The sequence below is a fragment of the Brachycentrus maculatus genome, unplaced genomic scaffold (genome assembly GCF_059751285.1).
Source record: "Brachycentrus maculatus isolate JH-2025_06_01 unplaced genomic scaffold, ASM5975128v1 h1tg000104l, whole genome shotgun sequence".
In the NCBI taxonomy this organism is placed as follows: Eukaryota; Metazoa; Arthropoda; class Insecta; order Trichoptera; family Brachycentridae; genus Brachycentrus; species Brachycentrus maculatus.
This window is the reverse complement of record NW_028280858.1, coordinates 1573691-1600058: the sequence shown is the minus strand read 5'-3', so window position 1 is coordinate 1600058 and position 26368 is coordinate 1573691. Positions and strand designations below refer to the sequence as shown.

General features: G+C 33.6%; 1 protein-coding gene across 6 annotated transcripts in view; it reads left to right on the top strand.

The window, feature by feature from the left end:
• Positions 1–26368, top strand: part of KrT95D (phosphofurin acidic cluster sorting protein KrT95D) — a 171416-nt gene that overhangs the window by 106461 nt on the left and 38587 nt on the right. For all 6 annotated transcript variants that reach the window (XM_088258853.1, XM_088258850.1, XM_088258852.1 and 3 more), the window contains exon 2: positions 25746–25958. In XM_088258853.1, coding sequence (XP_088114979.1) covers positions 25746–25958 — 213 coding nt within the window. The remainder of the gene's footprint in view (positions 1–25745; positions 25959–26368) is intronic.

Below are 26368 nucleotides of genomic sequence, written 5' to 3'. Positions count from 1 at the left end.
GTACGAGGGGATTTCAAAAAGTTTTTAGAAATAACATAATTTGTCACAACTTGACTAACTTATCTGTATAACTGTAAAAAAAACTTATTTTCGTAATTTTATTCATTGTTAAAATCATTTTTTGTATAAAAAATGGCGACATTGGCGCTTACGAATTCCAAAGATACTTTATTTGGTTATTATAGTAAAAAATAATTGAAAATACACTTTTTGTTTACTATTATTCCTCACCTGTCTGTACCATAATAGCAATATCTACCAGACCAGGCAATTTTATAAAAAAAGTTAAAATTGCCGTCGCAATCAATATTTCCTGCGCAAATTTGACAAAATGAATGCAATACCTCGGCAATGATATCGCGGACCATATCGATATCTGGAATATGTCACTTCCCAACTATAAAGCAATAATAATTACAATATTTCAGGCTAACGCATTATTCCTTGTTCTTAATATGTTCATCCTTGTTTAGATAAGTACTTTTCGAACCAATAAAAAAGGAGAAAACATATTAATTTATTATTTTATCATAAAGTATACAACATGTAATATGTTATGTACAAATCGGCTACGGCCGTTTATAAAGGCAAAAAATAATTAGGTTAATAAAGGTTGCCACCACAAAAAAACATGATGGTATTTTTAACTAATAATCCTACGTACCCAAATGGAATTCCCTCAACTTTTTGAAAACCCTGGGCATATACGCCGGGCGCCAGTTTGCCTCTACAAAATGTACAATGAAATGATGAATTGCCGTTTGTATTTCCATTACAATAGCTTTGCGTAGGTACTTTTCATTTATTGTCCTCCCATCGAACCATTTCTTTGTGTCACCTCGTATTCATCGTTTCTTGCGCAATCTTTCTACCTTGAGTGAAAATATGTATTCTTATCTCTATATTTCAATGGATACAAGATAAATAACTTCAAACAAGCTTTTGTGAATATTGTAAAAGCAAAATTACGTAAAAATATGTTGTAAGTTACTGAGAGCGATGACTTCATTTAATATTTAATTGGATGACAAAATAATTCTTACTCTTCTCCCTGTTCTAGTCCAAAATGGCGCGCTCCCTCTTCCGCACATGTGATTGTCACCAAAATTCCCACCCTTGTATCGACTGTGTAAAGTTCCCGTGATGAATTAATTACTTACCTACGCATCGGGATACAATTTTATGTTGTTTCACATTTTCAATAAATTCCGCAACTTAGTTTAAAAAAAAAATGCTTTGCAAGAGCAGATCTGTCAGGAAGCCTAGATGCTTCTGTATCAGATCTGGGCATGCGGTGGGACAGCTTTCAATATAGATACCTACACAAAAAATATCATAACTTGTAAAAGGGATCCGTAATAGTGTCGATGAATAATGGTTGAATGGGAAATACGATGACTGAACATTTTCTGCAAATGTCTTGGCACTGTTCCGTGTCTGTCTGCTGTGCTGGTCGGGTTATGGAGGCGTCTGTGTACCGTATGACGTCGGGTCGGAATCGGGTCTAGCTGACTAACTAAACTAATTTGCTATTTATCCCTTTCACTGCCACTGGAGCATTTCCAGAAAGTTTGGCGGTGTTTTAAAAACTTGTATTTATTTAGATTGGCAGTGACAGGGGCATTGAAAGCTTTTAAATGTAAATTCACGGGAAAAAATTAAAGGATAAAAAAGGAAAAGGATAAAAATCGGATACAATTTTGTTTCACATTTCTATGATTTTCGCAACTTAGTTCATAAAACAAATTGCTTTGCAAGAGCAGGTCTGTCAGGAAACCTAGATGCTTCTGTATCAGATACTGAAATGCGGTGGGACAACATTCGATGATAAAAATACCTACACAACCGAAATTTTATTTTTATATATTTTTTTACAAAAATGTTAGTAATATTAGTATAAAACAACTCACCGAGATTTTTATGTCTACCGGTTCCGAGACGTACCCCTCTCTTCGTCAGGACAATCACTATAACAGCAGCAAAAAATACTACCCGTCACCACCATAGCACTTTAATTGTTTAATTGTTACCCAACATTCACACATTTAAAACTACACAAAATATTTATCACGTGCGATTTTGGTCTACCCGAGGACCAACATGCACTAAGGGTTGCAGAACAAACATGCAAGAGCCGAGGTCTAACATGCACTTTTTAAATTTTGTATTCGTACAAGTCTACAACCAAATTCAGTACAATTATAAAAAAGGTAAAAAAAATATCTTGTAGGTACTATTTATTCTGTTTCTAGTTTTCTATCTCATAATTTCATAACTGGGTGATTCCGCCAAAACTGCGTAGCTGTTTTCATCCCATTTTCTCCAATTTCCTTTTCCATTTCCATAAATCAGAGTTTGCGTCGAGACGTCGTTTTACAGCGAGGAGCTCCATTATTTCCCTGCGTCAGTGGGTCCCTCCCCCCCCCCCTCTCACGCACAAAACCGGCAGTGTTCACATTCGTGTCAGGCACGTAAACAAAACTCGAAAGGCACGGACGGAATCCTCACTCGGAGACTCTACCCTACCTCCTGCCAGTTCTGCTCGCCTGGTAGGTTGTGTACCTTCGCATCAATTAAAATGATGCCAACTCCCCAAAATACAAAAAAATGGTGACATAGAGAGTGTTCATTCAGCACTTTAATTGTACTCATTTCAATGTATATCAAACTGTCGTTATAACTTTTTTAGTTTTGTTCGCATTATGCATATAAAATCTTGGCCATTTGGTCGCCACAGTTGCCTTATACATGTGATTAAGGGGCTAAATTCTTTTTATTGTTTTTTATATTGAATGACATTTAACTTATTACATTAATAATACAATTTAAAAACCCACATTTTTTATTTATGCCATTAAGGGGCTAAATAACTCTTTTTATTATTTCTTACATTGAATGACATTTAACTTTTTACATTAATATTACAATTAAAAAACCCACACTTTTTATTTATGTCATTAGAGGCTAAATAACTCTTTTTATTATTTCTTATATTGAATGACATTTAACTTTTTACATTAATAATACAATTAAAAAACCCACACTTTTTATTTATGTCATTAGGGGCTAAATAACTCTTTTTATTATTTCTTATATTGAATGACATTTAACTTTTTACATTAATAATACAATTAAAAAACCCACACTCTTTATTTATGTCATTAAGGGGCTAAATAACATTTTTTTGTTATTTTTATATTGAATGACATTTAACTTTTTACATTAATAATACAATTAAAAAACCCACTATTTTTATTTATGCCATTAAGGGGCTAAATAACTCTTTTTATATTTTTTTATATTGAATGACATTTAACTTATTACATTAATAATACAGTTAAAAAACACACACTTTTTTATTTATATGTGCAATGTTTTAATAGGGGTTGGTTTTATTTATTTATATCACTTTCTACTTTTCTACTTTTCTAAAAACTGAAGATTTTTTGATTTAATATAATGTACCTATTTTGCACCCAGACACATCCCTCTAGTACCTCGTCCAAAAGTGTTTACAACAAATATTACTTCTTTCCATGCGTTTACGTGGATATTTCGTTTATCAAGATCATGTTTGTAAAAAAAAATGTCGAAATGTACTCTTTTTTTTTAAATTTGACGCTTAGTTCATTTTGTCTCAACACCAATCTAGTGAGTGGAATATCCGCTACGTTTGGGTACTCCTGATCTCCTGGCACAGGGTTGGCCGCAACATGAAAGCCGAATGGTCTTTTTATGGTCGCCATTTTCTATTTCGGTTCAGGCCCATGACGTCAAAGACAGCCCGAATGAAGGTAGCAAATTGCTTGTAAAAATGTCTTCGCAAAATTGTTACCCAACATTCGGCGAAATGGTCGTTGACTTTTCTATATTTAACCCTTTATGGGGGTAAGATTATATAACTCCAAGAGACCATACATTCTGTGGCAAAAACAATTATTAAAATATATAAAATATTTTCAAAAACCAACAATTATTTCAGGTGAATATGAAACAAATATGCAATATTAAGGATATTTATTTATTTATTGAATTGGCGTTTAATTTTTAGACTCCATTTTGATTTATGTATTAATTTTAAATCAAGCACATTTTTTGAGTGTGCATTGCGTTTGCAAATGCGTTTCTCATGTGTGTGATAATCCAGGATTTGGACCTCACATACTAATATAAAAGTTTCTGCTTAGTAAAAAGCTTCTTTACATCTCACCAATAGATGTCTCTAGTGAAGTTCTAGTGATTCAAGAACAAGGTTTCTAAATTGGTTCATATATATATAGAAGTTCTAAGAATTTGAGTAGTGTGGTTGTCAATAATGGGTAGAATTGGTGAATGTTACACGTGTGTAAAGTGATCACTTAAACCAGACTATGACGGTCGTCAGCCCCGTAAACGCCCAGACTTCCATATTCTTCTTCATCTTTGATGAGATCTCAAAAAATAATATGAAGTTAAATTTTAATTAAAAAATAAATAGATAATAGCGAAAAGTGTATGCCAAATCAATTCATGAAATGATTTATAACCTTTTCATTAATTGATTCGGCAGTCACCTTGTGGTAAAATCTATCCGTTTTTAATTAATGTCTTACTTAGTAAACACCACTATTTCTTAAAATCTACTGTGACACCCCTGTAATGCTTTGATTTTTTTCTAAATATGGATATAAAATTAATAGAAGAAATCCATGTAAAAATAATAGTAAGGTATGATTTTCTTTATTTTGAAAAGCTGATCACTGTTTTTTGTAACATTACAAATATCCAAAAAGGATAAATTGACATCATTTTTAGATATACCTACCTACTTATGCATGATGTATATCCAAGCCAAATTGGTGCCTTCTTAATTGACGAATTTATTGTGAAGCTTTGTTATTCTTATCTTTAATCATAAATAAAGTAAATTTGTATTGTTAACTATTTGTATTTATGATTATGATTTCAAGGGCTTAAGAGTGAGATACTGGTATTCTAAGGAAAATGAAGGAGTAAACAGTTTTCCACTCGGCAATTCAATTTTATTCGCCATTTTCACGAAAATAATCTACTCAAAATTCGTTGATTGGCTGAATCTTAAAAGCTTAGTAAATACGCCGTCGGCGTAGAGCGAAACCGGCAAATAGAATTATCAGGGATCTTCCGAGACAGACAGAAGACCTTGGAATGGAAACCCAGAGACGTGTTCACTCTGTAGATGGGGAAAATTCTCATCTGATTTCCCAAGCAGCCAAAAATCATTACCACCCAAGATAATCCAATAGCAATTTATTTTACGCGTAGAGAGATTCAGACGGAGGCATGCTCAACGCCTTTGCTTTTTTTTCCTTTGAATTTTCTTTCATATCTCATCAAAGGATTTATTAATATTTATGTTTTCCACCTTCTCACTAAAAACATAACAAAAAATAACAAGTTTACTATCCTCAACCTACGTACTGAGCATCATATAATATTCTCTCCAAGTCATATTTTTTCAACCTTTCACTAAGAACTCTACTCATTTATCATACTATTAAATTTACTTAGTCTAACTGTAAGAAAAATAACTGTTTTATATGTTATGAAGATATACTGCAAAGTTACTTAAAAAAAACATTCAGTGATTGGTTATATGTTATGTAATTGTTGACTTAATAATATAATTTAATATTCCATTTTTGCATCTCAACATAGATGAAGAAGAAAATGGATGTCTGGGAATTCACGGGGCTTACGAACGTCATAGGCTGGTTTAAGTTATCACTTTACACACGTGTTACGTGTCTTATGCACCATCGGGTGCGGATAAGGGTTAGAAGAAAAAGAATATCATTTCTTCACTCATTCGATTCACATGTCCAAACCATATGAACATATCTTTCTTTTATTTTTGACATCTCATTAATGATGAAGAAGAATATGGAAGTCTGGGCATTTACGGGGATGACGACCGTCATAGGCTGGTTTAAGTGATTACTTTACACACGTGTAAAATTCACCAATTCTACCCATTATTGACAACCACACTACTCAAATTCTTGGAAGTTCTATATATATATGAACCAGTTTAGAAACCTTGTTCTTGAATCACTAGAACTTCACTAGAGACATCTATATGTAAGATGTAAATAAGCGTTTTTATTAGTATGTGAGGTCCGAATTCTGGATTATAATCACACACATGAGAAAAGCCAGAAAATATCATTTTCATTTTTATTATTATAAAAATTATATGAAAATAACTCCTGTAATTGGAGATAATCCAGATTTTGTAAACAAGTATTTGGACACACTCAAAATGTTGTAAACATCTTTCTTTATTTTATCGACAATGCTATTTATCTCTCTCAGTAAAACTATTTGTAATAGTTAAGTACTCCCCTCCCCTATCGGGCGATTAGATAAGTATGTACCCTTGCGTCTTTATTGATCAAACCTCCGACCGGTATAACAAATCCAAGTCGTAGTAACGAATAACTAATAACCCCTATTGCTAACAGGTTTGCGTAGCCTCGACATTTCAACTGTGGAGCGGGTAAAGTTCCCTTACATCGCATTCCTCTCCGAACACACATCGCTCACTCCTTTCAACAACGTCACATATCAAAAAACTTGATTTTTCAGGAGATCGTTTTTAAAGTTTAAAAATATAATACAATGTATTAAAAATAAATATCAAGCCACTGATTAACTTATTACTGTTACAATATATATTTTATATTATACTCGGTGAATTAATTCTTATTACGTATGAAATTAAATGATCTGCTTATTACATTTTTGTCATTGGAATAATCTCGCGCACATAAATAAAGTCATTCCTATATCGGAGTCATAAAAAACAATACATACATATATGTACGTCAGTTACATATATCGCTCACTCCTTTCAACAAAGTCATGTATCAAAAATCGTCAATTTTCAGTCGTGCATGTTTTCAGAATTCCCAAAAAATGTACTATATACCAGCAAAAGCAACATATTTTTAACTTAATATTTACCCGCTACAGGGCAGAAAGTGTTGTTTTCGCATTTTGAAGAAAAGCTATTGTTTAATTATTTTTTTTTAATATACTAAATATTTTTCAAATGTAGAAAAAACATTCACGTTTTTACTTAAAAAGATCTGTTGCACAGTCAATAAGTGGCTTGATATTTATTTTTAATATTTTTAAACTTTAAAAACGATCTCCTGAAAAATCAAGTTTTTTTTTATAAATGACGTTGTTGAAAGGTAAAAGGTATTGTTTAATTATTTTTTTTAAATATAATAAATATTTTTCAAATGGAGAAAAAGCATTCAGGTTTTACTGTAATGTAAATGTATTTATGTAACTGTTATTTATGTAAAATTTCCAAATAAAATAAAAGGTAAAAAGATCCTCATGGGGCTCTGGAGCCACACTTTGCCGACCCATGGCATAGACCACTATTTAAAATGGTTTTTATTTTCGAAGGGAGCTCCTTTTTTATTTTTAAATATCAGGTTATTAGGACCCATTACTTGCGATTATTTTTAGCCCCCTTCGCCGTATCAGCGTATCACTCGGTAAAGGTTGTGACTCGGTGATCGTTCTTGATTCGTTTTCTTAATTTATTTCAGTATTTTTACGGCGACCTTTTGCTAACCCCGAGTTTGCCGGTCATTCTTTACGAGGGTTGATAAACAATAAACATGTACAATAGCGTGACCGATGTTTAAGGGCCATTGCAACGAACTCTTTACATACGTATGATATATTTATAAAATTAAATTAACCACCCCTACCTTCGGGTTATTTTCAGGCATATTTTTTTATAAAAAAGCAAAAAAATCACAACGTTTGTTTGTCACAAAATGTTGTCTAGTGTGAAACCTGACAAAAATTTGTCAGCGTATCCGGTACGCATTAAATATTTTTGGAACAAATATCTTTTCTCGTGCGCGTAGGTCATGCGGGTTAGCACGGAATGGTGAAGAAAAACCGCGCGTATCACGTACGTTCGTATGTGTAGGGCGGTTAAATCAAAATAGAAAATAAAAGCCTTTAATCAATTTCTGAAACGTCAAATTATCAAAAACCTTCCATTTTTCAAGTTCTCTGTACTGCAAATATCAAAAGTCCGCCTCCGTAGTGTAGTGATCAGTCAGTTTGGCTACTGTGCCGGAGGTCCCGGGTTCGATTACCAGAGGGGTCAGAATAAATATAACTGATTTTTCATTAGAATATTTATTTGATATTATCCTGCACTGGTGCCCGAAGCGCAGGGCTGATCACCTTTCCTTCACGTATTTGACGATTAAAACCACACTGATTATTTACGATGCAGTGCCATATGCACCAATGGGGGCGAAAAATTGTTAGGAAAAAACATCAATAACTTTGGATTTTTTCTATTATTTGTATAATAGCGTATTGAGCTGGTTGCGTTTTTAAATGTCACGCGGGTAAGTTAGGATAGGCACTGTTTTTCTGCATATATGGAAGGCACGCCCCTGGTTCAGCCACTCCGTTCTTGATTGCATAAACAATTTTCTTACATAATGAAAGAAATGAAAAAATTATAGAAAATTCTTCTTTAATGAAAAAAAAAACATATAATTTTTTGACGTCTCATCAAAGATGAAGAAGAATATGGAAGTCTGGGCATTTACGGGGCTGACGACCGTCATAGGTTGGTTTAAGTAATCACTTGTGAATGTTACACGTGTGTACATTCACCAATTCTACCCATTATTTACAACCACACTTCTCAAATTCTCGGAAGCTCTATATATAAGCTCTATTATTCTTCATCTTTGATGAGATGTCAAAAAATAATATGAAAATAACTCCTGTAATTGGAGATAATCCAGATTTTGTAAACAAGTATTTGGACACACTCAAAATGTTGTGAAAAACATATTACATTGTTGTTATTTGTTTTTATATGTGATTAAATAAATTAATAAAAAATTTATGTCATTCGACAATATTTATTACTAGAAAAATATATGAAAACACTACGTTGCGGTGCCTCTTAATTCCATACATATTTCTATTTTTAAGTCCTCATTCATGCCGCCTGCATACTACACAATATCTATTTCTGGGCCGTATACTTTATTTATGTTTCTATAGGGTCCGCCATCTAAAGTTTTTTTTTTCAACTAGTGCTTATTTCGTGAATGGTAACACTTAGCTCATGTCTGATTTGACAGATAATTAGTTTTATCCTTCCGCTGAGCGAATATGGTTGTGTATACGCTTGAACAACGCTGGGAAATATTGCGACATTACTTTGAAAATCATGGTAATGTTGCAGAATGTGTGCGAAAATTGCGTACGGTTTTTGGAAGAAGAGAAGCACCGTCAGCTCCGTATGTTCGTTATCTTGTGAAAAAAGTGAAAGAAACTGGCATCCTCATCGATAAACCAAAGCGTGAAAAGCCAAAAACAGTGCGTACACCCGAGAATATCGATGTTGTGGCAGAAAGTGTGCGTGAAGCGCCATCAACATCAATTCACCGTCGTTCTCAACAATTGAACATTTCGGAGACATCATTGAGACGAATTTTGCATAAAGACCTTGGTATGACGCCATACAAAGTCCAATTGGTTCAGGAGTTGAAGCCAACTGACCATCCAATGCGTTTTCGCTTCGCTGAGTGGGCCTGCGATCGACTTACAGAAGATGCCGATTTTGCCAAAAAAATCATCTTTTCGGATGAAGCTCATTTTGATCTTGGCGGGTATGTAAACAAGCAAAATTGTCGTATTTGGGGCACAGAAAACCCGCACGCATACATTGAAAAGCCGGTACACCCAAAACGAGTCACTGTTTGGTGCGGATTTTGGTCCAGAGGCATAATTGGGCCATTTTTCTTTGAAAATGAGCAAGGAGTGGCCGTTACAGTCAATGGCGATCGTTATCGGGCCATGTTGAACGGATTTTTGTTCACAAAAATTGAAGAGGAGGATATTGGCAACATTTGGTTTCAACAGGACGGCGCTACGTGCCACACAGCCGAAGCTACACAGTTTTTTTTTATAGCATTTTCAAAAAAAAAAAGTTATTTGGCGGACCCTTTATTAAATAACGTATATCGCTCACTCCTTTCAACAACGTCAGATAACAAAAATCGTCAATCGGCAAGTATTTATTCAGGCTAAAGTTTTAAATAACAGGGATTATCAAAAGAGGGATTTTAGAGTTGATTTTTTTGACAGTATACCCACGATATTTTAATGTAAATATGTTTAAATACATAAGCACACCTAAAAGAGTCATACCGCTCACTCCTTTCAACAACGTCACATAACAAAAATCGTCAATTTTCAGTTGTGCATGTTTTCGGAATTTCCCAAAAAATGTACTAAATCCCAGCCAAAGCGGCATATTTTTAACTTAATATTTACCCGCTACAGGGCAGAAAGTTTTGTTTTTGCATTTTGAAGAAAAGGTTTGTTTAATTTTTTTTTACTGTACTAAATATTTTTCAAATGGAGAAAAAACATTCACGTTTTTACTTAAAAAGATCTGTTGCACAGTAAAAAGTTCAATAAGTGGCTTGATATTTATTTTTAATACATTTCATTATATTCTTAAACTTTAAAAACGATCTTCTGAAAATTCAACTTTTTTTAATATATGACGTTGTTGAAAGGAGTGAGCGATATGTGAATGACCGTAATATGCGTGATCGTTTTGTCCATCCTTCAATTACAAAGTGTCACTAGTTTGCATACACAATAATAGAGAAAATTAGTGTACGCGTTTTTCCTCGCAGTTATGCTGAAATTGGCGGATGCAACGGAAACACGTCGTACGTGCTTGCTGACATCGCTATCGTGCATGTGCTTCCCGTTCTGGATATAGTACAGGTTTTGCACGTCAAATTGGACGTTTTGCTAACCACATTTGACGATTACTAATCAGATTGGATAAATGAAATTGAACGTTTTATATCAAATTGGACGTTGAACAAATCACAAAGCAATAAACCTAGACAAGCCAGATAATGAGTGCTTAGTTGTAAACGGACAGAGTACAACAATACGCTCTGCTTCTCTATTCAGAGATTTTATTACCACTGCATAATGTATTGTGATGTTTTATTTACAACATTTTGAATGTGTCCAAATATTTGTTCACAAATCTGGATTATCTCCAATGATAGAAGTTATTTTTCATATTATTTTGTGACATCTCAACGTAGATGAAGAAGAATATGGAAGTCGCTAGAAAATATCCTTTTCATTATAATATTTCAGCTTATAATTTGACCAGTTAATTTATTTACAACATTTTGAGTGTCTCCAAATACTTGTTCACAAATCCTATGGGCATTTACGTTAACCCCGTAAATCCACAGACTTCCATATTATTCTTCATCTATGCTGAGATATCAAAAAATAATGTTTTATTTACATTATCTAGTTCTCTTTGAAATAATACCTCAATAAGACGTATTCAATATGTAAAATTCATTGAATTTTAATTTCTGGAGTTTCGACGGTATCGTATCAAAAGGTAACACTCCGATACTTAAGGGGGTATTCGCAGACACAGAATTCAATCACCAGCCGACCACTGGAGATGTCACACGTCTCTTCACGACCGATTTAAAAAATGTATAATGGATATTTTTCAAATTCAAAACCGCATAAGTAATTATTTTGAAGTAAAACTTTTTTTAATGCAAAAACGGTGATTAAAAAAAATTAATTTAACTGTCTTTTATTTATCTATAATATATTCCATTTGGTCATAAAAAAGAGCTTTAGTGTAAATAGTTTTAAAATAACGCTCCATAATTACTTCAAGGAAGTCCATTAAAAACTTTGTATGTGATGAAAATTTAAATGACCCATTTAAGTTTTAATTAGTGTATTAATATGTAACCAGAACACAAAGAACAGAATAGAATAGAGAACAATGAAATTAACCCCTTTAGTAAATGGTTCCCTTATCCTTGTTATTTTTCCCTCTGCTCATATTCTTGTTTTATTTTATTCCTTAGCTGTAGTGTAAGGTTTTGTCCGCCTCCGTAGTGTAATGGTCAACACGCTCGGCTACCGTTCTGGAGGTCCCGGGTTCGATTCCCAAGGGGGGTAAAATAAATATAAGTGATTTTTTCACTGTCATATTTATTCAATATTACCCTGGACTGGTACCTGAAGCGGAGGGCTGATCACCTTTCCTTCATGTGTAAACGATCAAGATAACACTGCGTTTATATGACGCAGTGCCCTATGCACCATTGGGGTGCGGATAAGGGTTTTATTATTATTATTATTAGCTGTAATAGTAATAAAGATAAAACGGCATATTCAACAATATTAGTTTCTAATTAGGTCCCGTGACTAATGATTCCTGATGCCCTTTTGTATTTGAAAAAAATTGCCATTCCAGTGTGCATGAACAACTAATGATGTAATAAATAAAATAATAAAACCCTTATCCGCACCCCAATGGTGCATAGGGCACTGCGTCTTATAAACGCAGTGTTATCTTGATCGTTTACACATGAAGGAAAGGTGATCAGCCCTTCGCTTTAGATACCAGTCCAGGGTAATATTAAATAAATATTACAGTGATAAAATCACTTATATTTATTTTACCCACCTTGGGAATCGAACCCGGGACCCCCAGAACGGTAGCCGAGCGTGCTGACCATTACACTATGAAGGCGGACATAAAGAGATATGATATAAAGAGTTCCATTTTTTTTACAAATGTACTCTGACATCTTAACTCTATACTATAGAGCAGTGCTCCGCAACCTTTTCCCACTTACGACACTTATACATAACGTAGTCGTACAGGAGAAAGTGACCAGCTAACAAAACGTAAAATGTTCAGGAGGGCCATTTAAGTCACTTTTGATTGTCAAGGAAATAGACACCAATGCAGCTAGTCATTATTAACAAGTCAATATATTATACTTCCAAGTTTAAAATCGCTTTGGGATTTTCTTCAGGGCAATGTTAAGCTAGTAAGATGTCAAATAGTCAATAATCACGTTTTTGTAAAAAATGCAATTGGTCACTTTCTCCTGTTTGACTACGATATACCCCTAATTATTTTTTAATCGTTAGTTTTAATTTTCACCTGTAGATGAAAACATCTGTAAGAGTACGAAACCAGTCGTGTACAATAAAAATAAAATTCATTAAGTGGTTTATTGCATGTGTATAGTCTTTTTTTAAAAAATCGACATGTCATTCCACAAAGTTGATGCCGAATCAATAAATAATATACGTTTTTATTACATTCCCGGTTAGCTAATAAAATATAATAGTTGCTTTTGGCTTAAATTTGTACTTACTCATACACATATCGTTTGCTGGTTGCTGGTTTTTGGTTATGTTGATTTATACTACTCGCGAACTCTAAATATTACTTTCTCCCCTGCCGACGTGCTTTATCCCTTTATCAAAAGCTTTCTGAAGGCTTCTAAAGAAATTATCTTATTCATGTGAACCCTCTGCACGCAGTTTGGTGATAATAAAAGCCTGTTCTATTCCCGTACAAGAAGTATGATATAGAGGCTTCCGTGGTCTATCAGTGTAAGTCCATACAGGACTTAACAGAGATCGTCAAACTTTTCCTTAATGTTTTGTCACTATTTGTCAAGTATTTGATTGACACTGATTGCATTTAATTATGATATGTGTTTCAAATACAATAAAAATAAAACACAATTTTCAACAAAATCAAATAAGCATTAGACTTGACACCAATTGCTGATACACCGACATATTTATTTAAGTAATATTTCTTGCATAATAATAATAGTTTATTCCGGCTTGATTAAGCGGCGTGTGCAGTACTTAACCGGCCATATTTTCTTTAAAAACTATACTATTTTAAAATTATATAAAAATGTTAATACTGGAAAACATGTGTAAATAATAATATGTAAAAAAAATAATATTGGATAGACGATGTAAGAGGATCAGCTCGCTGGCAATTGCAACACAGCGCTCCAGTTCTGCCACATGCCCAGTCCCCATCTGTGCTCTAGCATGTTTGATGATGCCTTTGGAGCTCTTCATCATTCTCTCGCGGATTTATTTTCAACCAATTTACTTTATTTCCATTCATTACTATTTTTTATTGTATCTTTTTTTTTAAAAACATTTTCGGTGACCAGAATTCACTTCTCCGAAATATGTACCATAATTGAGGTACTCCTAAAACATTCTAAAACAATAATACGGCAGTTCCACTTTCCCCTCTTCAGACTCAGCCGATTGAAGATGTTTTTTTAAATATGTTTTTAACTCTGATTACCATTTTCATATAATCCATATCTGTATAAGCACCCTTGAGGTAGTCTTTTTTTACGAAAATGGCTCTATATAAATCATCTAAGATTATTATTATTATTACCCTATGACGTAAGTCCATTTACGAATAAATGTGATCTGCATGGATTGACCTCTGAACCCTCCACATTGTGTTTTTCTCGCGTGATCCATCGGATCGGGTGTATTCTGTATCCCGGCACGGATCTAATGTTAACACCACTCGCCTCATAACATAAACATGACAGCTATAATAAACATGTTTATATTCTGTTTTCATTATCCTCATCAGTATTGTAATTGATGGGATGATCCGACACGATTTATGATCCTTTTCGCTATCTGGTTCGGGCGGCGCTCAGCAAAACAGTCAAACCTTGATATATTGAACATAACATTCTTATTCGATGTGAAATAAGTTTTAAACTTAGATTTCATATGTTGGTCAAAGAAAGGAGTTTTTTTTTTTTAGCAAAAAAATACTAAAAAGACAGTCAATAGGTAGTAGTATTTTTTGACATCTCATCAAAGATGAAGAAGAATATGGAAGTCTGGGCATTTACGGGGCTGAAGACCGTCATAGGCTGGTTTAAGTGATCACTTTACACACGTGTAACATTCACCAATTCTACCCATTATTGACAACCACACTACTCAAATTCTTGGAAGTTTTATATATATATTAACCAATTTAGAAACCTTCTTCTTGAATCACTAGAACTTCACTAGAGACATTTATTGGTGAGATGTCAAAAAATAATATGAAAATAACTCCTGTAATTGGAGATAATCCAGATTTTGTGAACAAGTATTTGGACACACTCAAAATGTTGTTAATAGGTAGTAGTATTATTGTTGAATTTTTGCAAATGAAAATAGAATTTACTTTTATATTTTTTTTACAAAAATGTTAGTAATATTAGTATACACTTGCCGAGTGTTTATATACTATTGTAATATTACTATCATTTTTGTAAAAAAAAACATGAAAGTAAAAATGACTAACCACATAGTAAATGCCTTAAATATTAATAATATTGATAAAATAGAATTTTATAAATACAAAGATCTTTATAAACCCTTTTCTGTGCATGAATTAAAAAAAAAATAAAATCACTTGCAAACCAGTGGAGGCTTATTAAAAAAAAATTCAGTCAAGTTTGGGGGTAAGAAAAAAAGTCTGATGGAGAGATATTTTGAACTCCACATATATTTAGGATTGTAGGCATGAATAATTTTTACGAAATAGTCTTTAAATGCCCCCTTCCCTCGCTTTTCTGACTGGAAAAAAAATGTTTGCTCAACGCGGCCCGCAACCACACTATTCCCTGAAGTGTAAAACTTAAAACGTTAAACCCCCATTACATCTCGCTCGCGGCTGTCGCAGATGGAAATGGCTCTGAAACTTTCTTCTGAAAAATTCAAATTCCGGCCACACCCGTAAAATAAAAATGATAAATTTCTCCGTCCTTGCGTACCACCTAATGCATCCTAAAGCGTGGGTACTTTGCGTTGGGTTTCCTTCCTGGAAGGGTAGATATAGAAGCCTTAACGATATTCAATAGGGTATTTTAGCAGCTACAATGTTATTTTATTTTTACTTGGATTATTCTTTATACTAATACCATCCCAACTTATCGTATTTGTGAACGGTTGGGGAGCTTCCTCGTCTTCAGGATGTAGGTCGTTCTGTCATGAGCAACGTCACCTAGGCCATGTCTTCGAATCATGTTTTCTTTCGGCAGCATCCATGAATTCTTTTGTCTCTCTCTAAATGTCTCATATCTCAGGTTATATGTTCAGGTTCTCTGCGTTGTGTGCCAATACCATCTCGATTATATTTCCTCTACCTTACTATCTGATACATACAGTATCAGATAGTTTTACTTGATAATTACCACAATTATCTTTCGTGTTTCGATGCGGAATGCATCGAAACACGTGTTGCAATAGATTTTAAGAACTAGTGGTATTTACGAAGTAAAACTTAAATTAAAATTAGATAGATATTTCCATAAAGCGACTGCCGAATCAGTTAATGAAATCATTTACAAGTCCTTTGCTAAAATTGCGAAATTTCAATCCATTGAAACTAGGGTATGTATATCATGAAAGTCAGTTAGTTCCCTTTAGTGCTTAGTACTGTTATGTAGGTGTTACATGACAGTCGATGCGAAAACTACTCAATACTCCCGGAAAATGTATTTCCGTCCATTTATACGTCGGGATCAAATTGATAACGATTCATGTTTCAATTTGACAGTTATTGGAAAATGGCCTTTTTAATGCGTTCAACGATTTGTTCCCATTTATTTACACTCCTTTCAAGAACGTCATAAAGAAAAAAACTTGATTTTTCAGGATAACGTTTATAAAGTTTAAAAATATAACACAATGTATAAAAAATCAATATCAAGCCACTTATTGAACTTTTTACTGTACAACAGATCTTTTTCGGTAAAACTTGATAGTTTTTTCTCCATTTGAAAAAAATTTAGCATATTAAAAAAAAAAAATTAAACAATACCTTTTCTTCAAAATGCAAAAACAACATATTCTTGCCTGTAGCGGGTAAATATTATGTTAAAAATATGCTTCTTTTGCTGGGATATAGTACATTTTCTGGGCATTCTGAAAGCATGCACAACTGAAAATTGACGATTTTTGATTTATGACGTTCATGAAAGGAGTGAGCGATATGGTAGATTCATAACTAATATAGAAATTTAAAAAATACATTTCTTAAAAATAAAGCTACGAATATATTTATACGCTAAAATAGCTACGCAAATATCGTGCCCATGGTTATAGAACTAAAAATACTAAAATTTAACGAAATAGAATTTTATAATACACAACGATGTTTTGTATTTAAGTTGGTAAATGAAAAACAAAAAACAAAACAGAATTTCAGAGGATGAAGAAAAATACAAGCGAATAAGAAAAGATAGAAAAATTCCAACAATTTTTATTAGAGGCGACATCGATGAAGTTTTATGAAACAGGAACAGATATCTATGAAGAATGACACCACTTAATATTTAAGAATTTAAGAAAAAGTCATATTTATTCGTGAAGATGTTTTCTTTATCAATTTGTTAAAAGAGAGTTTATATGTATATGAAAGGTATGTGCTATTTTAAGATGAGAAAAGAAATATCGTTTGAATACCTAAATATTTCAACATATCCAGACTATCGTGCGTCACTCACTACTTTAGCGCACGATTGTTTTAATATTTAATATCGTAACTTTTACGAAGTTGTTTATGGATTCGCGTGCGAAAAAAATAGACTCTTAAAATAGTTTTGTGATAGTCTGGATATGTTGAAATATTTATTATTTTACTTAATTAATTTTTTATATTAGTTATAGTACCTTTGTATAAAATGTTAGTAATGTTAGTATATAATTACCGACATTTTAGTCTACCTGTTTTGTCCACCTCCGTAGTGTAATGGCCAACACCCTGGACTGTTCCCTGAAGCGCAGGAATGATCATCTTGCCTTTGTGTAAGTAACGATCAAGATAACACTGCGTCAATGCGATGCAGTACCTCATGCACCGTCGGGTGGGGATAAGCGTTAGAATGAAATGAAAAATGTTTTGGCAAGTGCCCGTCTCAAAATTTTAGCCTAGCCACGAAACCATAATAAATATTTACTTCAGCTATTTCTTTTAGCTATAAGTGACACGAGCAACCGTCATACAAAGGCGAATTTCCGTCAGTAACATTTTTTTAATTACTTTGTGCGCATTGTCTATGTAAGCATTTGTCACTGTGTGTATGTTTGTGCGTATTTGTCAAGTCGATCACTCCTTTCAAGAACGTCATAAATAAAAAATTGTCAATTTTCAGTTGTGCATGTTTTCGGAATGCCCAGAAAATGTGCTATATACCAGCAAAAGCGGCACATTTTTAACTTAATATTTACTGGCTACAGGGCAGATAGTGTTGTTTTTGCATTTTGAAGAAAAGGTATTGTTTAATTATTTTTTTTAAATATACTAAGTATTTTTCAAATGGAGAAAAAACCTTAAGGTTTTACTTAAAAAGATGCGTTGCAAAGTAAAAAGTTCAATAAGTGGCTTGATATTTATTTTTAATACGTTGTATTATATTTTTAAACTTTAAAAACGATCTCCTGAAAAATCAAGTTTTTTTATTTATGACGTTCTTATGTGCGCTGTGCGTGGTTATCACAGAACCCCTATCACTCCCCCCCCCCATCACTCCCACCCCTTTCTCCTCCCATCACTGTTCCGTCGAGTGGGACAACACAATCAATCACGCACTATTTTCCAGACACGTTTGAAATATGTATGATGTGAGAAATATTACACATTGCTATGTGTTTCCGGAGTTCTTTGTTTGATTTTTCCAACGGAGCACCGAAAGAATTTCACATTTAATGTCGTATAAAAATCCTTGTTTTTATGGCAGCAACTTTGTATTTTTTTCCGCCTACTTTTCTTCCTTTATTCCAAAACTGGAGGATAACGACCTTTGGCATAGTAATAACCTCATTTTATTATGCTACTTTTGAAAATCTAAAAGCATTTTCCCTTTGAAGCTCGCTAGACAAAATTGATATTAAAAAATACTTATGAATAAATTCTTATTCAATGTAATTTTCAATCCATTCTGTTTGATGAAATGATTATCATAGAAACGAATACGGAAATGTCAACCGAAAGGCGATAATGAGGTCGACTTTTTTAGGTAAATATTGAAAAAGTCGATGACTGGTTTAAATATTAAATTTAATTTCCTCTATTTAATTGAGGTCATTTTAGCGTCTTTTCCCAACACTACAAATTTTTCAGTCTGCCCAAGATGTTCCCATTATACGATAGAGCCATACTTATTTCGTATTTCATTTTATGTTTTTTTTGTCATCACTGCAACTAGGTAACTTCGAAATCCATGTTTTCGAGTTAGCTACTTTTAAGCCCATATTTTTTATTTTACTGTTTTCTGTACTGTATATTTATTTATTTATTTATTGAACGGCTGAAGCATTTAAGATAATACATATATACAGTATCTAATATAAAAAATACACTAATGAATACACTAATAGAGAAACAAAAAGTTTCGTTAAATATATATATGCGTCAAATATATATATTATAATAATAATCATAATGAAACCCTTATCCGCGTCCCAATGGTGCATAGGGCACTCCGTCATATGAACGCAGTGTTATCTTGATTGTTTACACATGAAGGAAAGGTGATCAGCCCTCCGCTTCAGGGAATATTGGTATGGATAATATTGAATAATTATTACAGTGAAAAAATCACTTATATTTATTTTAACCCCCGAGCATGCTGACCATTACACTACGGAGGCGGACAGATATATTATAATGAATCGAAATCATCAAAATTATTTAGATTTTTTTAAATATTGTAATAATACCAAAATTGCTCACAATCTTATGTTGTAATTCAATTTAAAGGCTTGTGAAAGGTCGTAAGCCCTATAAATGGCCAGACTTTCATATTCTTCTTCGTCTATGTTGAGATGTCTTAAATGAAAAAAAACTCTCGTGATGAGGATATAAAATATTTTTACTATTATAAAACAGCGTATAAAAGCCGTCACTGTTACCTGTTGAAATGGAACATATCGGCATTCATGCTTAAACCTTAGTATTCCAACAAGTCGTATACCTGTACAGTGGAACCTCTCATAACGAGTAAAATAGATTTTGGAAAAATGCTCTCTTAACGAGCGATATTTCACAAAACGAGTGACGCGGAAAAGCGTTTTTGTGAAAATTGTGTCTTTGGCCTTGGGGCTAGAGATGGATAACAACGATAATGATGAGCTTGTGGAAGAGCACAGACAAGAGCTGACCTCCGAAGAGCCTATAGAGTTACATTTTGTTTCACAGCAAGAAGTTGAAGAGAAGAGTTTGTTTATAGAGGAGGAGGAAGTAGCAAAGCGACAATCTTGTGGCGCAATGAGGTTAATGCTGAAATCATTGGAAACTGTTGCATAGTACATTGAGAAACTTCACCCTAATAATGCTGTAACTTAGCGTTCTATAAGTGTATTAAATGATGGTACATGCATTTTCGTCAAATTTTATAAAAAAAAATGTCTTTTGGCAGATTTCTAGTAAAAAAAAATAATTAATCATTTGTCATAAATAATATACTAGTTATTTTGATTTTTTTACAGCAAATCGAAATCGCATTCCAAGTTAGTACGGTTCTTGACAATTTGAAAGTATGTAATTTTATTTGAATAAACGTTAAAAATACAGAAAAATTAGTATTTTTGGCACGGAACAAATACTCGTATTTTGCATTAATTTAAATGGGAAAATTGATTCGTTTAACGAGTGTTTCACATAACGAGTAAGATTCTGAAGCGAATCATTCTCGTTATGAGAGGTTCCACCGTAGAGTAACGTGACAAAGTAACAGGGAAAAGGAATCAATCACCCCATACTTGTTTGCCCTAAAAATATAAAATCAATACTCCTGAATTCTTAATAAAGCAATTGTTTCGTTTCATATCCGTGCTAGATTGATTCGAATTTACGACGTGATTATATCGTGTGTAGCAACGTACGAGTGTTTACCGCGCTCCATTATTAGCCACGTTTGACGAAATAAATATTTGCAATTCATATTTCTTTTCCTGCCACTTCGGAAAACATGTTTACGTACATATCGCTCACTCCTTTCAAGAACGTCATAAATCAAAATTCGACAATTTTCACTTGTGCATGTTTTCGGAATGCCCAGAAAATGTACTATATCCCAGCAAAAGAGGCATATTTTTAACTTAATATTTACCCGCTACAGGGCAAAAAATGTTGTTTCTGTATTTTTAAGAAAATATATTGTTTAAATATTTTTTTAAATAAACTAAATATTTTTCAAATGGAGAAAAAACCTTCAGGTTTTACCTAAAAAATCTGTTGCGCAGTAAAACATGCAATAAGTGGCTTAATATTTATTTTCAATACATTGTGTTACATGTTCATACTTTAAAAACGTTCTCCTGAAAAATCAAGTTTTTTTATTTATGACGTTCTTGAAAGGAGTGAGCGATATGTTATTAATTTAACATACGAAGTAATTCGCAGTTATGTTATCGTTCTGTCTTCTATGCTCGTTTACACGCTTACTTAGCCGTTAATTTGGGTTAATTGAATTTTCTAGTGTGTACTTTGAGCGTTTGTGTGAAATATGTTAATTCTTGGCTATGCTGAAATCACGATTGGAAGAATTCTCGGCTACTTTTCATATCTTGGTTAATCCACGGAGGTTAATCTTTCACTCAAATTATTTTATTTTAATTTACAATTGCTAGTGTATTTTCATATTTTTATTATTATTATTTTTTTTCAATTTCTTTGTTTAGCTTATATTACACTAATATAAACTATTATTTACACTTAATTTACATCATAAACAAAACATTTATTTTTAAATTCTTTAAGACTCTTTTCATTCTTCATACATTCAGGCATCTCATCATACATTTTCAAACCCTTATACATTAAACAATTTTGTGACTCGATTTTTTTCAACAATGGCATGATATGTTGTTTTTTTTACATTTTTTTCTAAAATGTGTTCAAAATACATTTGTGTACCATCGTATTAAAAAATGATCGATTGAATTAACATGTTTCTTTCCATTTCGGGGAGTTAAATTTATGTTTTTCTTGCTATTATTCATTGATTTTTCATTATTATATACATTTAATATGTATTATCCTGGACTAACACCTGAAACGCAGGATTGATCACCTTACCTTCACGTAAGTAACGATCAAGATAACACTATGTACCATTGGTAGCGGATAAAAGTTAACGTCAATATATATTTCCTTCCTCATCCCTCTACCTCCTCCCGTATACTCTCTTTTTCCTTTGCCTGCCTTATTATCATCGATTTGTAATATAGGTTTTTTTAAATGTGCAAGTACTATCTACCCTCTGATTGAAACAGCTATATAAGGTATCAAACCTTTTGACCAATATCACTAGTCTGTTTTGGGTTGGTTGGAAGATATTGCTTTTTAGCAATAAGCCTGTCAATGTACTTATTTCTTTTCTCTACATGAAGTTTAAATAAATAAATAAAATTTACGAGTAAAGTGTTAATACTTTTGAATTTTTCTCATTGATAAATTGCTTTATTGTCTGACAAATTTGTATACTTTCAATATTATTATCATATTTAAGTAAAGTATTTTTCTGTGTGATTTCACGAATCAGAACAATTTCTCGTCTCAATAATTCCCTTCGAACAAGATCGGCGCCAGTTGTTAAAGTGTCGCAACAATTAGCGTCAATTTATCGGCATTCATCAATCCGTCAACCGACAAGTGGTACGGGCGTTTGTGCACTACACGGAATTTTACCGTCCGCCACTTCAGTTAGCATGATAAAACGGATGATTTGCTTGTGCTTTTGTCTTTCTTTCTTCGGATCGTTGCGCTCGATCGGTGCGTAATCGCGGTACGCGCAAATTCGATCACGCTAAACTGTCGTCGCTTTTATTTATTAAAAAAAAAACGGACTGCCGGACTGTATAATTCCTGTAGTGCACAAGCGCTCTACTCGACCGACCGACAAACCAGACTTGTGCATTTTACGAACCCATTCCGCCGCGTTGACACTTGACTTTGTTAATTACTCGACTACATCGCAGATCGCCAACTAATTGACCAGAGGACCTATTCAGAATCACATCCGTAAATATTTATGTATGATTTTAAGCCACAGCTGATTTTACTTTGATTTCTATTTTATATTGTTTATTGTAACTGCAGACAGTTGGTAAATAGAATTCCATTTTGAATTGTTGGGTAATATATCCACAATTAAATCACGGTTATTGTATTGACTTCTACTTTTACTTACATGTATAATAATATGTGACGCGTTTCGTCTTATTAAAACATTATCAAACATTCATAATGCTATGGTGGTGAAGGGTGGTATTGTTTGCATGCTGTGCTAGTGATTGTCCTGACGAAGATACGGGTATGTCTCGAAACCGGTAGACATAAAAAATTCTGAGTGGTTAAATACTAATATTATTAACATTTTTGTAAAAAAAAATCAGTACTCATAAAGACGAAACGCGCCACATGTTATATATATAAATATAAGTAGAATTCAATCCAATAACCGTGTTTTAATTTTGTATATATTACCCAACAATTCTATTTTATGTGTTGATTTTTAGCTGATTTGGTATACATACTGACTCTCAAAATAAATGTATTTATCAAAAATTATTTCTTTCGCTAAAAATCAACCGTAACCAGTTAAGTATGAAAGTAAAATACGGGTATTAATTTCAAAACTCGCATCTTATTTAAACGAACAAAAAGGGTTTACTTTATTAGAAAAGTTCTTTTTTCTTTACATTTTGAGTATGTCCAAATACTTCTTAACATTTTGTTATTTTTGCATTTTGACATCTCAACATATGTAGATGAAGAAAAATATGAAAGTCTGGATAATATTCACATGTCTTACGATCTGTCATAGGCTGGTTAGGAGATCACTTTACACACGCGCAACATTTACCATTCTACCCATGATTGACAAAATTTACATCGATAAGTACGCGATTAATAACCGCTGAGAAAACGAGTAATACTTAGAGCATATTTATAACCGAGGAAAACGTTAACATTTATCTTGCAGTTGTTCAGAGAAATATTTCGGGAGTAATTTCATTCAATAGTATTCGTGGAATGTGTTACATATTTCTCAAAATACCGGGAAGAGAATACTCATCTTTCGCTGAAATTTTGAGTGGGCGCCCAGATATGAGACAAACGGATTCAACTTACTTCTTAAACAATAAATGTACCCAAATTGTTTTTCCACGAAATGCGTCAAAAATGTATTAAGTAGCACCTATCTATGGATAGTAAATATAATATTTTACCGTATTTTCTTCACATCAGACTGTCGGAAGTCGGCGTTAAAAGGATATTCCAACAAAAAAAACTAATTTTGCTATATATCAGGACACTTTTTTAAAGGGTTGTAGAATATCTTAGTGTCCTCGACCTAGATAATAATAATAAATGGCTACCCTAGAAACGAAAAAGTTTGGCTGACTTCCAATTTAGTTCTATAGATTACTCAAAAAATCAAATATTTCAAAGAGGAGAAAAAATACGTGAAATCCTTGTTCTCAAAAGAAAAACCCTGAAGTTTCTTCGAGAAAAAAAAACTTCGCCCAAATTCTTTCTGGATTCAAATGAATGCTTCATTTTTAAGTTCTTTGAATTGAAATTAACGAAAATAACTTTTTGGATTATTTTTTTCTTTTGAAATCAAAAAGGGTTTTTACCACTTTAAAATATGAATTGTTTCATCCTTCATTATGAGTCTTGGAAATACTTTTTTTTTATTCCAAGGAGTTTTCCTTTCTTTTCTATGCGTATAAGTAATTTTATTTAAAAGTACGAGTACTTTCCATGAAATATTCCATAATTAAGAATTATTAATTTAGATTTGTTTTGAATATTAAATGCTATTCGAGGTATGATTTTTAAAATCATCGTTTGAACCGACAATGATTAAATTAACAAAATGAAAGGAGAGACACAGCTATCTTTATAGTGTGTTACGGTTTTTCAATAACGAAAATTTTAAAGTTAGAATTTATATGCATGACTGGTTCACATGCATAAGAATTAAGAACACCGGGTCGTCATACCTTTCTTCAGCACCTATGCGAATAAGACCCGGCTGTCTTGTCTCCGATTAATGGCACCGGGTTTTCGTATCTCTATCATAATGCCATCGCGTTTTCATGACTTTTCATGACTGCCAATATAACAGGCCGGGTTATCATGTCACCGATAATATAACACCCCGAGTAGTCAAGTCTTCACCAGTATAACGGACTGGGTTGTCATATCTCTGCCGGTATAACAGCCCGGGTTGTCATAACTTCTCTAGTATAACATTGAAAATTTACTCACCGCATTCTCGGATCTCATACACAAGATCATAGACATCTCATACACGCATTTACGCTTCCTGACAGATCCTCACATGCAAAGCAATTTAAGCAATAAGCATAAGGAATACCGCCAGTATAACTGCCCGGGTTGTCATGTCTCCACCTGTTATAACAGCCCGGGTTGTCATGTTTCCCCCAGTATAACAGCCCGGGTTGTCATATCTCCGCCAATATAACAGCCCGGGTTGTCATGTCTTCACCAATATAACAGCCCTGGTTTTCATGCCTCCGCCAGTATAACAGCCCGGGTTGTCATTCCTTCTTCGTATAACAGCCCCAGTTCACCATGTCTCCGCCAGTATAACAGCCCCGTTCGCCATGTCTCCGCCAGTATAACAGCCCGGGTTGTCACGTCTCCGCCAGTATAACATCCCCAGTTCACCATGTCTCCGCCAGTATAACAGCCCCGGTTCGCCATGTCTCCGGCAGTATAGTAACACCGGTCGTCTCTCTTGCAGGCTGTGCACGCTGACCATCACGCGGCTGTCGGTGTGCGCGCCGCTGCCGGCCGGGCTAGGCTCCGTGTCGCTGGCGGCGCGCATGCACTCGTCGCGCCGCACGCTGCGCAGCAACGAGATCCCGCTGCCGCCCAACGGCGCCGCCCTCGACACGGACCTGGACCTCAACTTCAGCCTGCAGTACCCGCACTTCGTCAAGAGGGACGGGAACAGGTAACAAACCTTATTTATGGAAGCGGACCCTATTAGCGAAAGCGACGGCCGTAGCGGGCGCGAAATTTCAACCCTTACCATAAGTTTATTTTTTAATATTTTTTTAAAATGGAAATCGCATTTATTATTTACCTTGCTTATTATGTACAAGGTTTATAGATCATTAAATGGATTTTTGTTTCTTACCACAAATTTATTTGGACGTGTTTTGAGACACCAGTACATTTTTTTATAATTTCGCCCACGCTCGCCTCTTCCTTTAGTCTGTCTGAACAAGGCAAAGGAGGGTAAAAAAAAACTGATCGCGATCGTCAAAAAAAACGTATTTGTACTCACTCATATTTACTACTAATCTATTGATCTTGATATTTACTCATATAGAAACTAAAATTAATAATATAATTTGTATT